The 16,617-nt window shown below is 37.7% G+C and overlaps 1 protein-coding gene across 9 annotated transcripts in view; it reads left to right on the plus strand.

Moving 5' to 3' along the window:
* Nucleotides 1-16,617, plus strand: part of MAST2 (microtubule associated serine/threonine kinase 2) — a 199,586-nt gene that overhangs the window by 148,708 nt on the left and 34,261 nt on the right. For all 9 annotated transcript variants that reach the window (XM_075508684.1, XM_075508689.1, XM_075508685.1 and 6 more), the window contains 3 exons: nt 6,697-6,772; nt 8,082-8,291; nt 14,473-14,574. In XM_075508684.1, coding sequence (XP_075364799.1) covers nt 6,697-6,772; nt 8,082-8,291; nt 14,473-14,574 — 388 coding nt within the window. The remainder of the gene's footprint in view (nt 1-6,696; nt 6,773-8,081; nt 8,292-14,472; nt 14,575-16,617) is intronic.

Consider the following 16,617-nt stretch of genomic DNA (forward strand, 5'->3'; position numbering starts at 1 on the left):
AGCACCCTTGCCACTACCAAGCATTCATGCTGGCCCTTGCACCTCAAAGGAAAATTGATATGTCAATCCAACCAATTGGAGCAATGTTTGCAGGAGTAAATACCCTCTTTGACAGAGGGTAGCGTGTCCTTGTAAACGAACAAGTACTGAAATACGTGAAGACCAGATCTTATTTACTGCACAGCTTGCTTATGTATTTGCCCCCATGACAGAGTTAGCTCACTTGGTGAGAGGATATTTTTACTTACTTAAAAAATGAAAAAATAAAATCTGAGCAGTTAATGTGTTGAAAATTAAGCAGGAATTTCCTAAAAATGTAATATTTTCATAGGCATTTAATGGTCTTGTTTGATCAGCTTTAATGCAAAGCAGATGAACAAAATACATCAGACGTTTTCCTTAATTGACAGTCACAGCTTTGTAATTTGAAAGATAGTCTGATATTTATGACTGATTGTTAACATGTATTCATTTTTCATCCTTTATAACTGCAGCCTTACATCTCTTTTTATGAGAGAGGAAATGGTATTTCAAGATGTCATTGTCAAATGCTGGAACGGTTGTTTTTGAGGGTCTCTGTAACCCAAGATTGTTTAGAAGTATCAGATAATCCTTTTATGCTCCCAGATAGAGGAGAGCATTGCCTAGATGTAACTTTTGGAGAAATCTACTTCTTTGACTAGAAATTTACCATTTTCTTGTATCTAGCTTCAAATGTTCTGTTCATAGAGAGCAGTCTTAATGATCAAACTGGATGAAAAAAGTAACAAAGCGTATAGTCGTGGAGTGTAGCGTTGGCTGATGTACACTGACAAATTGGTAGCACCTCTGTTGCTTGAGGTGTTCTGCCAGTGTGGCTTGAAGATGCTCATCACTTAACTAATCATGCCTTGTTTGAAATCCCCCCGAATTTCTACATCAAAGAAATGGCAGTGGTTCTTTCCTGTGCAGGGGGAAGGAGGTAGCCTGAGACCAATGGCGGAATCCAAAAGTGTGATGTGCTTATAAAGGTGGTTGCTAAAGCCAGGAGACTGTTCTCTTATCCACCCACAATAGATCCAGTACTCACATGCTAAACGAAAGGACGTATTTCCATGTGACCCACCTATTTTGGTGCTTACAGCATGTCTTCAGTAGAAGAGAAAATTTCTCTATTACCTGCAGAAGTAGTTCCTAAATATCATCTCGCAACTGTTCTCCTTTTTTTTTGTAATGCAGCCTTCAAATCCTTCCAGTTATTGACCAACAAAGAGATGCTCAGGCTACGTTCACTTTGTTTAGAACAATCCTGGGCTTTACCTGGAGAAGATCTTTTCTCCGAGGAGTAAAATGCATGGAGAGTGTGAACTCTTGCACTAAACTTGGCATCATTACTCTTTTTAAGTTAGAGAGATGATGCCCTCCATCTTTTCCTGGTTCTCTTTACTTGTCATCCTTTAGTGGTTGCTAACACGTGGGAATGTGTGGAGAATGTCAGAGATAAAAGTAGAGTTAACTAATAACGACTTCTTCAGGAGCTGCCTTTGTGCAGTCACTCAGCCTACCAATCTGCCCATTTTTCTTGATCTCTTTTCGTATTTCAGGATAATGTTGCCTAGGGAAAAAGGGTTGAAGATTGTAGCAGTGAATTTTTATACAGTTGAAGTAGATGAGATCATCCTTAATCAAATATGCTCCTTCATCTCTTTGCTGGGTAGTGCTTTTTAAATGCAGTCCTCCAACCTGACTTTCGACATGCTAGATCCTGCCATTAAGAATACACAGAGACAGCTCCTAGAAAATGCCAGTTGCCAAAAAAGGCTTCTGACAATAAAGTACCCAAGATGGGAAGAAGGAATAGGTGTTGTGAACCACACCAGTGGCTCACATAGTCCACTTTTGTCTTAAAAATTGATCCTGCAGGTTGTGGAGCTCTCTCATCTGACTGCACTTAAGTGTCGGCTTTAACCACTTGAGTAATCTTTTACTTGGTGGTTTCATCACTTCATGCTGCTGCTTTCAGAAAATGCCCACGCCACAAGCTGTGGAGGAGCAGGCAGTGCTCCCTGCAGAGCAGGGATTCATGCAGCCATGGATTTGCCAGAGAAGGATAATAGTTTTATATTCTGAAGCATAAGGCATCCTTTGCTTATGAAAATACATTCTAACTACATTACAGATAATGTTGGTCTCTTTGTTTTCTCTCTCAAGACAGTGAGTTCTGTGAAGTAGATTTTAAAAAGTTCTTCAAAGTGATTGGTTTTAAATTTGTTAACTTTTTGGTTTCACTCGCCATCTTTGTGGTTTTCCATTATAAGGAAAACTGGGTATTCTTATTTGCCTTCTGTACTGCTCATTACTTTAACTTTCTAGTGTTTTCTGTCTAAAGCAGTCTCAGTCTTTGTTGGCATGTATAAAAAAACCTCAAGTATTGGAAAGAGCTAGCTGCAGCCCCTGCGTAAGTTTGTAGAAAAAACTCATTAGTCCTTACTTTCAGAGAGATTGATTGAAATGTATTCCCTTTCCCTTAATGTTCTCTCATATATATACATATATATATATAATTATTATTTATTAATTTGTTATTTTATTTATAAATATAAAAAAACCCCTTACATTCATAAGAATGTTACTCCTAGTATAAAGAAGGGCTGAATGGGAAAACACTTCAGCGATACAAGACCAATCACAAATAGTATTTGTCTGCAGACTAAATGTAGCTGAAGCTGAGTGTTTGTAAAAATGAATTTAAAAAATTAAAAAGTATGTAAACAAACTCAGAAATGACTTTTCAAAGCGCTCAGTGAGAAAGACTCTTTACTGTTCTGTTTCACCACTTGCCTGTTCCATAAGAAGAAGAATTACTGTATACCCTGCTTTGCCTCAGATTCCCTTTTTTCTAGCAGCACTAGAATAACTGCCCAGTGTGGACTTTGTGCTGTTTGGTTATGATTATGCAGGAAGAAGGATCCTTGAATAAATACTGAAAAATAATCTAAAGTTACACGTTTAATTTTCTGCATTATTTCCTCCATGGTATAGATTGTTGTGATTCTGTGGGAAACTGTATTTCACTATTACTGTGCATGTGCATAAATTCAGACTTCAGCAGATGGATTCTGCTTTACTGAGTTCAGTTCTCCTTTGGTCATTGTCCTGTCCAGAAACAGGATTAGGTCTAATTGTGGTGGTCTGTGTGAAGCACCAAGTCATATTTGCTCTGAAGTTTGATGGACAGATGTAGATTGGCTCTATTTGCTTCTGCTTTATGGTCTCTTTTTTCAGGGGGAGTTTTCTGACTTACTTCTGGCATTAGTGTAATTTGTATGAGATCAAAGATTTATATATTTATTTCTTGGGGGAAGAGGAAGGCTGATGCTCTGCTCATCTTCAGGAGGTTTAACTTAGTTTCTGCTTCATACAACTTTAGCTCTCTAGTTTTAAAATTTCTTATTTTGTGTGTCTGGAAATGACAGAAAATTAAGGCTTATGGTTTTAATTTTCCTATGGACTCTGACTTTGTTAATGTGCTGTAAATACATCTTTATTAAACCTTTATGTACAGGGTAAAAGCAGAGGGGAGCACAGCGCTTTTAGCTTCTCTGCTTTTTCCTAACAAATACAGCTGTCACAGTGAAGGAGAAATTAGGTATTCCTAAACATCTCAGTTTTATTTAGTCACAGTTAAACTAGATTTTGTAAGATTTAAGTTATTACTATAAACACTACTCCTTGAAATAGCTGTCTGTAAGCTATTTTCACTTTCCAGCACCAGATAGACACATGAGTTTTGACAAGTTGAAGGCTAGAAACCTTTGCAGGAGATAGATGTCACTGAAAGTCTACCACCACATCATTTCATAAAGTGGAGGGAGGGTGAAGAAGGGGAAAAGAGAGAGTAGTTTTTCATTCTGCTGTTAAGCTTAAGGGGACAGATGTTATTCTTCTAATGTCTGCTCTGCTGAAATGAGAAACTCGCTGACAATAATCATTTCTTTGACCTACCTATCTACACCAAGAAAAGAGAAGCAGCCTGCTTTTTGTCTTAAAATGTTATGCACGTGCACAGTATTTGTCCTCTGTTTTACTGAAAATAATCTGTTCCTTTGTGAGGCTTGAAATGTTAGACCGGTTTAGTTCTGTATGTGAATTTTTTGGTGCTAGATAGATGTGTGAAGCTTTTGCATTTGAAAAGCTGTCATGCCAATAAAATGTATTAAACTCCTTTTTGCTTTTTTCTAAATTTCCTTACGTTCTCCCTTGGTGGCATTCAGTTATCTGCCCAGTCCTGGTTTCTTTTTCACCTAGTTGTGTCTCAAAGGTGCTGTAAAGTAACCAGCAGTGCCTGGCAGCTAGCCTTTGGTTAGTTAGTCAGTTATCCATCTAATTATTTCTGTAGTTCCCCAGGCTAAGGATCAACGTAAAAAATTATGGTGCAGTATATTATGTTGCAGTCTTGCTATACTCAGCTAGACATTTAATTTGACCTGTTATATCGGGTAAATTTTATTTAAAATGACAATTTGAACCTTGATCCCAGGTTTTATCTGGAGTTGTTTGGATGTTCTGCCTTTTTAGGTGGTAAAAAGTGGCATTAATCAGTTTCCAAGATGAGAGAGAAAACTGCCAATGCCCAAGGAAGCTAAGGGATTATAAGTGTTTACTTTCTTGCCAATCAGTAGACTCTTGTGCAAAGAAATTACTTTGTTTCAGAATCATAAAAAACAAAAGCAAACCCAATAAACTCCCATATCACTGTGGCTCTCCTTAAGAAAACACTACATCTGCTGGCAGGACAGCTCAAGTAGCGTGATTTCTGCACAGCTCTTAATTTCCTGTATCCATATGAATAAAGTGCTTTGAAAGCAAAAGGCAAAACCCCTCATGTTTTATTGTGGCCCTAAGACAGCAAATACTTAAGCATGCACAAATTTTAGTAGGACTACTTTAGTGTTAAAATGAAGTATGTATGCGGCTCCTTATTTCCGTAGTTAGTATCACAGGGCTTATGTATCTTGTAATTTATACCTCACTGAAATCACACAGAGAAATAATACATTATAGAGAAATAAATTCTTCAATAACTATATTCACCAAGTTCTTCAGCTTCATATGAACTGCCAGTAAACAAATGTCATGTGTTTGTGTCAGATTGTTTGGTCTTAGAGAAAAAAGGATAAAGATAGCAGGCTAGATGTGCGGGGGAATTTGCTTCTAGGTCTGAAATTTAAATGTTTTTACCCTTCTTTTTATTACGTTAGACATTACATATGAATATAAATGTAAGTCTCTTTTTTAAGAAAATTTTCCTTGATTAAAAATAGCTATCTACCAAGCTAAGGCATATATTTTCTTCAAAAAAGTTGATGAAAATGTGTTTTTACTTGGTATCCAAAACATCCAAATCAGTTTTTCTCCTTTAACATAAGGATTCAGTGGGAGATTTAATCTGAAGTGCATTTTCCCAAGCTGAGGGATAAACTTTAATAAAAACAAGACACAATGTAATTCATGGAATTCCAGCACCAGGCATGAAAAGAGATTGGTATTGCTATATTCCATGAGGCAGTGAGTTAAATTTTCTTTGAATTGTAAATATATGTTCCCCAAAGAATGTTTTTTCCTTTAAATAGGTTAGCAGCAAGGTAGTAACTGTAATGCATTCCAAGTTTAAAATGCATTTATTCCACTTAGAGAGATTCATTTCATCCTTCACAAGAAAGTTTAAGATGTTTGAACTCATTCAAGATAAAACTGTATTTTTTGACATAGAGAAAATATTTTTAGCAAAATGTAGTATTCTTAAAATTATAAAGCCAGTGATCATGTAAGATGCCAAGTAATTGAAGTCCTTGCTTGTCTTGAACATTAAAACAAGGTAACCAGAGAAATGAGATGCTGTAGGCGATCCTGTAGCTAGGGATTATCTGCATTACCTCACTCCGGCTGTCCTCAGTGGCAGAACGAGTCAGAGCATTGCATACCATCAGATGTGATGAAATGAGATGCAACTCTTCTTTAAAAAAAAACCCCAAACAGTAATATAAATGCAGTTTGTCAAGATTTAGTGTCCTGTTTTTTGGCGTGCCTTGAAGTTGCTTGCTAACCTATGCATACATGCATATGCATCCGTGGTGTAACATGCCTCAAGGGAGTGCACTTTTCATAAAAGTATTCTGTTCCTATTGCTTGTGGTATTTATATAGGAGATTTAGTTGAATAACACTGCTCATGCATCCCTCCTATAGTGTGGTATTCTTCAGACAAAGGAAAGCAAGTCATCTCAAATTCCTTGTTTCATTTTACTCTGCTCCTTTCTGGCACTAGAGACTCCAGAGATAATAGTGGTTTCTTTCTGAGCAGGGCTGCAACCACTGCCATGGAGGGCAGTAAGAGAACAAGGGAAATAACAAATGTACCTGCAACAAATGCACTGGGTTTTTACATGCTTGTATGTTAGGGCTTGCATTCACTGAAAATAGGTGCGTTTCTGCCTGAGTTCACATGAAGACAGAAGTGTTAGCAGTTTTCAGATGACTGTAGGCTGCCATTGCTTGCTCGGATTTTCTGTGAAGTTAAGCGTCTGTCCATTACTGAAGTGAAGTCAAAGCTTTGGAAAGGCTACAGTCAGCGTGGCAGCATTATGACCAGCACTGGATTTGGGAGGCTTTTGATGTGATATCTGTAAATTATAACGTACTTTCTTTTCTCCTCTAGCCCCGGTCGCTCCCCAATTTCCTTTGACAGTGAAATAATAATGATGAATCATGTGTACAAAGAAAGGTTTCCAAAGGTAAGGAATCACTTTTTGAATAATGCATTCAATGAACTTGTGACCAAGCTCAGAATTAATTTGCAGTGCTTGTTGGAGAAGGAGCCCAGCTCTTACGTCTCATTTCCAAGCAGTGCAGTTTGCTGAGAGTTTGAAGCTGCCCTCTCTGCTTCATACATTAATTCTGCAGTAGAAGAAACAGATTGAATGTATAGAGAGATTCAGGTGGAAAAGGGTGAAAAGCTTTGTGTATTTGTGTATGTATTTCATATTTACTAAATTTCTCATGTCTTTTATTGGCATGACAAACACTCACAAGAGTGAGAAGGGCCATGCTTTGGCTGTCCATATATTTTTAACTAATCCTTGTCTTTTTCTTTAAATTCCGAGTCAGATCAAGGCTGGAAGAGGGATGTTTTGCTTATTTTCATATATGCTTTAAAAAGCTGTTTTAAAGAGTAATTTCAAAATAAGTTGAATAACATTCTCTCAATATTCCCTGTATAACTGCTTTAAATTTGCTGTATACTGATCCAAACTTCTTTGGTTTTGGTAGGCTTTCCATTTACATATTGGAAATGCAAAGTTTTCTTTTAAAGTCATTCCAAATTATACTGGAGTTTTTGGCAAAAAACAAGTTTGCCACTGGGGCTTTTGGTACCAGTGAAGCAACAAAGATAGATTTGGATTTTTAGAAAAGTCAATCTGAATTCAGTTACATGGAAACGTGCTGAAGTGATCTGCAGTGAAAATAAGTGTGTGTGTGTTTTTAAAAAGCTGAATATTGAAATCTGTGGAATCAAGCTTTGAAAGTTAACATCTCATTGAAATGAGTGTAGAAAATCATGTATCCCAGAGCTGTCGATATGGCCATTCCTTCCTGTTCTACCAATAGCAAAAATAGATCTTTCTCTGGAGACAGGATATCAGGGCTTGTAGTGATAGAAATGCCATGTGTCTGTTGCTTGGGGCAATGATTTTCAGCTTCCATGGTCTTGCCTAAATGTTCTGAAAACCGCCTCATATCTTATATCCTTACTCTGGAGATGCAGGGAGGAATACAGCCTCAGGATAAGATATTTTTATGGTCATTTGCATTTTCAGAAAGTGTGTTTGGATTAATTTTTGTTGTTTGTTCATGTGAACATAACTTTTGCCTATGGTACGCTATTTTTATTCTCAGCAAAATGCTACTGTATTTTGGAATATTTTTTTAAGCCTCGCGCTTCTTGGAATTGCGAATATGTTACTTTAGCACCCTACTTGTTTATGTTTTAAGTTCTGGGATAGTAAAATTTAAGAGTAATTTCTTGTTATTCTGTACTCTTAGGCCACAGCGCAGATGGAAGAACGGCTGGCTGAGTTTATTGCCTCTAATGCTCCAGAGAACGTGCTGCAATTGGCAGATGGGGTCCTAAGTTTCATTCATCATCAAGTTATTGAACTGGCCAGAGATTGCCTAGATAAATCACGTGAAGGTCTTATTACTTCTCGGTACTTTTATGAGCTGCAGGAAAACTTGGAGAAACTTCTCCAGGATGTAAGTGCTCTCTGGAAAGTAGAATATATTATTTTGATTGAAACTTTAAACAATAAGCCAGAGCTTTGATTGTAGGAGAGACAATGTAGATTCCAGGGGAAAGGCAGCGGGTAGGGGTGTCAGATCTGAGTTGTTCCAGTCTGCTTTTGATGTACCACGGACAGATTTGAGCAAATCACTTCACCTGTGTACTTCGTTTGTAGAAAAGTTAAATATGCATATGAGCAAGTCAAAGGCAGTCTTTACAATTTATGAAAATTGGGTTCATCCAGATGAAGAAAATTACTGAACTTTTCTTTCATGTACTTCAAGACTCTGAATGACTTATTAATTACAATAGTGCCTTCCAGGAGTGAAAACACCATAGTTTGTAGTGTTGCTATTAATTTTTCATAAAAGATTTTCTTGAGCTGAACTTAATCCAGTTGTGGGTTTTTTAGTACTTCAATGTGTTTTGTGGTGTTCAAAGCATATGAAAATACACATGGGGCACAATTTTAATGCATGCTCAGTATGCTTTAGCTACTCATTAAAAATTGCTCTTTTCCTTTAAAAGGAAAATAATATTAAATTCAAAAAATCTCTTAGAATTTATGCTATAACTGTTGTGAAGACTCAGTGCAATTACCAGTTGCTGGGTCCAGACCTCTGTTTGGGAATGTCTTCCTAAGCTTTCATTTAAGGAGATAGCAAGCTGAAAACACAGGATTTATAAAGATCGCGGTCTCAGATAACAAATATCACGGAGACACCTAGAAACAGAATGCCTGAAATAATTTATTTTCTGTCATGATTTTTAATCTATTTGGTGAAGATGTGTTTATATGTCATTGATCAGTTTGCCAACCCACTGGCATGAATTGCACTAGTTTGTGCCCCTTTGCCACTCTTTCCAGACATTAGAAAATGGCAGATGAATAAAAGTATGATATTAATATACAATTATTGTATTAAAAAGCTTTGTGAAAACTGCAGAATCTTCCCTTGTATCAGCTAAAATCTTTGGCTACCCCATTTATATGAGTGTGGCTGTAATTTCCCTGATATTTGTTATGCATGGGAGAAAAATGACTCATGTTTGGTTTTGTGGTGTTCTGCCTGGATGAGGAATATAATTTTGACAGATCAAGAGAAGTAGGGAATATCTTTCAAGGGCCTTGCATGGTTGTCTGCCTATGGGATATCAGTAACCACTGTGGATGCATTTAATAGTAAAAAATGTGTTTCCTGGTAAAAGTGGTGTTCTTTGGATGCCGTGCAAGAGTTTGACCATTGATGCCACAATACAGGGCTGGAAAAACTGCATCTAAGTCAAAGAAATTGTTCGGTATTCATAGTCTTCACAAGAGAGGAAAATGTTTCTGGAGTTTGAAAGTGGCAGCGTAGCCTTCCTGGGCAGGATAAGCATCACCCAGCCATTACTGCTGGGCCCAGCGACGGCTGGCTGCGGGCTGGCGGAGGTGCGTGAGCAGTCCTGCATGTGCAGGGCAGGCATCGTAGGGCTGGCAGTGAAAAGGGGAGACAGAGGGATTTCCTGCAGCCAGGTGAGCACATGCCAGTGGGTCCACCTTCTATCTGCAGAGTCTAGAAGCAGGATATGAACACACGTCGGCTATGAAATAAGGGATCAGGCCTCTTTGGGTGATGGTTTGGAAGTTGAAAAGATTTCACTAAAAGTGGGTGTGTATGCTCGGCAAAATAGCTTACATTTCAGGGGGTGCAAGGGGACTACAGTGTGTTTACTGCTTCTGGTAGCAGCTACTTGGAACTTGACATTCTCCCACTGCTAGAGTTTCCTCCTGTGTGTGTGGACAATGATTTCTCATACCATAAGGAATTAAGAGAGCAATAAAATGGGTCTGGCCACTTTCATTCTGCACTTTCAGGCCTGTCTTCTGGCCTGAAGAGCTTAATCAGGATCTCGGAGAAGGTGTGGGTCAGATAAATCTGCTTTTTCCTTTCCTCTCCCCTCCCTCAGAACAAATCCTCAAAACACACTTCTTAAATGTCCTTTTCCCTTTGATCCTACATGCATTATACTGCTACTCCTAAGCACAGGAAAAGATGACATTGAACTGTTATTAGAGAAGATACAATGGTCATCTCTGGGCTTGTTCAGGAATTGACATTCAGGGCTTGCTTTGACCTCTTCCTCCTTAGCATCTTTTGCAGAGCGGGGGTGAGAGAAGGGTCAGCTCTTAAGTTTAATTGATTTACTTCAGGAAGTGAGGTGGGCTAGAGACGATTAAAGGGAAAGCTTAGAGAGACAAGGGAGGCAGAACAGGCTGGGAAGGAAGAGGACAAAGAAATTGAAGACAGCAGAGGAATGCCAAAGACTTCATTCCACATATTTCGCATTTGTCTTCTCTGTCCTATCATAGTTCCTTGTCTTTTCTTTTATATTTTAATATTTAAAAAGTACTTGTTTTCCCCTGCTTTCCCATCTGTGCTTTGCCCTTCAGACTGCATTCTAAAAGGAAATAATTGGGACGTTTCAGTCTAAATATATAGAAATTGGCGATAATATTTCTTTTGGAGGACTTACCTGAAACGCAAGAAGTTTGGAGTCAATATAAGATTATGCCACACTTGAGTGCAGGGTCTTTACCTTTGCTTAGCTTTTAATGCATCATGCAGAGTTACACACTATATAAAAATACCAACTGGAAGGTCATCAAAAAAGCTCTTCTACTTGGGAAGTTGTATGGTCTGTGCAGTAGGATATATAGTTTTATGGTATATTTTTGTAAGGTATAGAAAGATTGGGAAGATGATTTATTGGTGAATAAGGAAATGAACAGCAGCAGGTCAGCAAGTGGCAGGAATACCCATGGATTTTCATACGGTTTTACTGTGAAAGAACGGATTCTCTCGAAATTCTTTTTTAAGGTGCTGATTCTGACACGCGGTAACAGACTAAACTCTCACAGTACTTCAAACGATAGAAAGAAAACTTGATTTAATGTCTTGTAGTTTGAATCTATGTTGTAAAAATGTATCCATAAAATAGAGTAACTGAGTATGTAAATAATGAGCTGTTTAAATATACAAAACCAGAAAGCTTTTAAAAGTTTTTAGATCCTGGCTTTTGTAATGAAATACCAACAAATCTCATTAGTTATGACAAATGAGATATTTTCCCTTGTTTGGACCGTGAAATATTGTCTTTTAGCCAGAAAAACCTATTGCTTATTGCATCATTGGAATTATCCTGAAGTAAAAATGAATTTAAAAGATTGTCTTTATTTTGGCAAACATGAACTTGAATGTTACACTTCACACTTAAAGTTAAAAAATTGAAAAATAAGATACAGCACTTTTATTAAAAAGAATATGACATTCAATTCTTTATCTGTTACTGTGGGGTGGGGTTAGAGGATGGGATGGGAGCTCAGGTTCCTGGGTAAAAAAAGGTTATAGTCAGTTATTACTTGATTGAATTGACGAGGTAAAACTCACCAAAAGAAGTTTAATGGCTTTTGTGTAGGTGTAGCCAATTGGTGAGGAAGGTGAAGGATTACAGGTGTTTCTGGGCACAGAACAAAAGAAACAGGGCAGAGTGTTAGTATTATACTGCAGTGACTGATGCTGCACATTGGCAAATGGATATTCTGATTGGGATTGCTTTCTTAATATAAGCCTGAGCATAAATTTATTGGTTCTTGGCATTGCAGGTCTATTGTTTTGGTTTCCATCAGTATATTAGCTCAATTACAGTGTTGTGACTTGCATATCCCAGTTATTGGTCCTGCTGAACCCCAGGGGAGGACAGTGATTTTAATTTCATGCCCCAGTAGCTACAGTTAGTGACGGATGGGTCTTTCAGATAAGGGAATCGGTTTGTAAATTACCCGTTGCTACCTGCTGTACACGTGTCCCTGGCAATGTGTGTAGGAATGGCATCAGCCTGTACCCACAACCCCTATAGCTTCTCCCTCCTCCCCTTGGGAGGCGGAGGGGGGGAAACCCTGAAATGCTACCAGCAACCTTCAGACAAGCATGTCGTCATTGGGAACTGCTAATTAGATGGCATGGCTCACACCAAGGCACATGGAAGCGGCAGGCAGTGCTTGGCTATATAACCCTCTGGTTTCCAGATATTGTCCTTGGGACAGATTGTAAACAAGACGGCTGTAGGGATGTCTGGGCTGTCCTGCGCGAGAAGGAAACAAGAAGAGGCAGTTTTACTGAGGATCTTGGAAGAGCAGCGCTGTGCAGAGATGATGGCTGAGTGGCTGTTACAAGTTGTGTGTGATTTTTGTAATCCTTGTTTTTCCTTTTGCTTTTCTGTATCATTTGGCAGTCATGGTCTAGCTTTTCATTTTCAAAACAGACACCTGATTAAATTAGTTACATTTTTAAGTTATTTTGCCTAAATTGTTGTAGATGAGAAAAGGAGAAAACAAAAGGACTTGATTTGAAAGAATAAGTTTGCTTCAGCAGTATAAATGGATGCAAAAACATGAATTATTATTTTTTGCATAATATAACTTATGGGGGGGGCTTTCCAATTGCATGGCTCATATTTCAAATAATACAAAGTTGTTGATGTTTTATTTATTCATTTCAACACAGCTAACCCCTCGTGATCTGGAATGACTTTTCAAATATGAAAGCATTAATTTCTTTCTAGAATTCATATTTTAACTCAAAAGTTTGCGTAATGCATTAGGGGACACAGAGTGAATACTAATCATCTTCTTTTTTGACTATTTTCTATTTTTTAATTAGAAAATACCTTTTGGTTAGAAAAAAATCGCAACTTATTTCAGTGCTTTCAAAATAATCTTTATAAGGCTCTATAGCCAGGAAGCATCTCTGATGTTCATTTTAGATAATGAACTAGCAGGTACTTTGTTTTCTTCAAGGTTAAAATTCTAGCCCTAGCTTATCAGTGCTGAAGTAAATAACATTTCTTATTCTGACCATCAAAATGAGAAATAATGAACTCTTATTTTTTTGTTTGGTAACAAAATATCAGGGATATATTATTTAAAATGCTGCCTGTGTGTTTCTAGCTCTGAATTTTTGCTTCTCTGTGTTTTTATTGTTCTTTTAGGTGACCACCGGTGTGATTTGACTTCACAGCCATATGTCTTTTTCTTAGATGATGCTAATGAACAATGCTAAATGAACCTTTTAGTTTCTTGCTGCTTGCATCTTTGTTGATAAAATATTCCTATAAGCAACTGGCTCATTGCCAGCATAAGCTCATTGGTTAAGTTATAGACTTTATATTTGTAGCTCTGCTAAAGCCTAATTTTTAGACCTTGGGGAAAAAATAGCTATGCTTTGTTTCAGAGTTTTTACATATCATTGGAACCATCCTTTTATCACCCTGCAATTAAATACTATTTTATTTGTGCTTCAGGACTCATAATGTAACCATTGTGTGCTTGAGCAAAAGAAGAACAGTTTGAGGATGGTTGTTCAAATTTGTCTTTGGTGGTTTTTTTACATTTGTTTTAGTGTGTTTATTGTCATAAAAAGACATCCTGTCACACACACACACACACACACCTTGAAACAAACCCTTGAATTTATACTGAAATCTGGTAAAGTAAAGGGGGTGGACAAGAGTAAATTCTCTGGATTAGGTTTCTATATGCTCTTTGCTTTGCTTGTGGGCTTGGTCTTACATAGCATACAATACAATGCTGTAGTTGTTCAGCAGGATTTATAAAAATAGAGAAACTAAAGTTTAGGTTTTTCTTGTTGATGAACAGAAGTAGTTCAAATTCTAGCTGAAAGTAAAGCCTAGAAACATGTGTAGTTTTTTGTTACAAACAAACAAATTTGTTTGAAACAAATAAAAACTGTTAGTAATTATCTACGTGTCAGTATTGAGTGGAAGGTAAAATTGAAAAAAATCAGTATTCCTATTTTAATTAAAAAAAATAAAATAAAATCACATTGTTTCTTATATAAATGATACATGATATGATGCAAATAGAGCCTTTGAAATATCTCTTGCGTGATAAAAGGAGTCAGTTGTAATGGAAAACCTATATGTAACTTGGCATCCTTGAATGAGCTGAGATCATTGCCTGCCCTGACTCAGTCATGCCTTTGCTGCTGAATTACAGTTACTGAGCTGGTGATTGCTCTGCATTCAGCATTTGACATATAAAAATGAAGAGTTCACTGCTAGGACCATAATGTGATGTTCTGCTCTCCACAGGCCCACGAGCGATCCGAGAGCTCCGAGGTTGCCTTCGTTACCCAACTGGTGAAGAAGCTGATGATTATCATTGCACGACCAGCTCGACTGCTTGAGTGCCTGGTAAGTTTGGTCCTTGGGAGAATGCGTGTATGATCTAAAGAGTCTGGTGTGTGTTTGAGGAGATAAGGAACACCAAGCCTTCAAGAGAAAGCTTTAAATTCTCATAAAAACCTTGAAGAAAAAGAAATCAGTATTTTTAAAAAAAGAAGTACTAAATGTCTTTAATATAGAAGTATCTTTCCATTGGAGTGTCAGCTGCAACAACAGCTAAATTATATTTTAGTATAAAGCTTATGGCTGAGAGGCCAGATGTAGCTGTTGACATCATTTCATGCTACTTGATGCCATCTGATTTTCCTCGTGTTGTTAGTAGGTACAGTAAAGAGTGCGTAAATGTATTATGTGCGTACAGTGGCCAGAGAGCCAGAGAACTGTCTCTAGGAAGAAAGAACTGTCACTAAGGAAGAAGTTTCCTTCCATGATATCAATGGCGTTCGGGCTCTTGGACTCAAACTCTTACTGTAAACCCAGCAATTGCAGAGAAACCTGATGTCAGGTTTTCCAGCTGTGAACACAGAAGGATAGGCCAGTGAGAGATCCAAGCAGATTTGGAAGCCTGCGGTTGAAATCCTTTTCAATGTTATTGGAATGTATGGAAAAGCAAGTCTCATTGCTTTTTTAACAACTTACTCTGGCTAATAAGAATGTATTCTTTTATTTAACTCTAGGAGATGGTGAAAAGTGTATAGGCCATCCCAATGAAATAGGCCACTGTGTCCTGAAGTCATGCAACTCCAAAAATATTTATGCAGCCTGAACGTGCATTCTCACTGTGATGCCACAAGAAGAGGGTTAATATAATTCTTGAATATATCTGGAAAGAGGTGTTCAGGCCTCTGGTGTACATAATGTTGTGGTGGTTATTGGTTATAGGAATCAGTTCTGTGACACTATTTAAAAGGATGTTGAAAAAATGGTGACAGTGTAGGGAAGTCACAAAAAATTGTCTGAGGGCTGAAAAAGGTGTCACAAACCTACAGTGGAAACTTATTAAATAGCAGGATGAAATTCCTTGGTTTGTGTTACACGAGAGGTCGAAGCTCACAATGTAATGGTTCTTCTGGACATAAAAATGACAAAGAAGCTACATCTGATTGAGACTTTAAAGAGATTGGCTAAATTAGGAATCTGTGGCTAGATACAGATGTACAGTTAACATCTGAAGCACATTGCCGGCACAGGGGTGACTTTTATAACTGGAGTCACTAGCAGATAAATGAGTTTTGCAGAGCTTTCTTTGACAAAGTATACAAGAGTGGTCCAACCTTTGCAATGATATCAGCTTTTGAAAACATCTGCTGAAGTACTGGTGAAAACACCAGTAGACGTTGGAGGGTTCCCTTATTCTTCCTCCATGACTGTCAGATGGATTGCTTTGCTGTGAACCCTATAGCGCATGGAAGACCATTGTCAGTGATGAAGAAGTAGGCCACACAACTAGAAAGATAGATACCTACACTTATTCAAGAAGTCTCCACTAGATTACATTGAAAATCCTGGACACAACTCCATTCAGACTGGGAATTCTTTGGCTTTCAAAACTATTTTTGTAATTTAGAGGAGTTTTGTGACTCCAGTTGTCTTCTAGCACTTATTCAAAATATCCTTTGGAAGAGAAGACAATGAAGAAAGCAACTAAATTTAAGCTTATTGTGTTTGTATTTGCTGTCTTCACAGTTGTCATTTATGCTTGTGTACACTCTACTAGTAACACATCACCTAGGAAGGCATGAAACCTCAGTAAGTTTTGTGAATGCATCTCTATACCTGCAAGCAGATCCAAACTCAAGCCAGCTTTTAGCTGCACATCAATAGGTCTCCAGTTCCTCCACTATCTTCTGCACCTAATGTTCTACAAAGTGAGTGGGAACAGATGGAAGCTGTAAAGTCATTGAGATTTGAGTAATGAACTCCAAAGCATGTAGTGACAACCTTGACAATGAAGTGGCTAGAATTCAAAGCATAAAAATAGTATTTGCATCTGTATATTAGTCTTTGCTGTTTATTTACCTGATTGCCTTTCTAGCAGTTTTTTCCATATAT

The sequence above is a fragment of the Mycteria americana genome, chromosome 7, assembly GCF_035582795.1.
Source record: "Mycteria americana isolate JAX WOST 10 ecotype Jacksonville Zoo and Gardens chromosome 7, USCA_MyAme_1.0, whole genome shotgun sequence".
Classification (NCBI taxonomy): Eukaryota; Metazoa; Chordata; class Aves; order Ciconiiformes; family Ciconiidae; genus Mycteria; species Mycteria americana.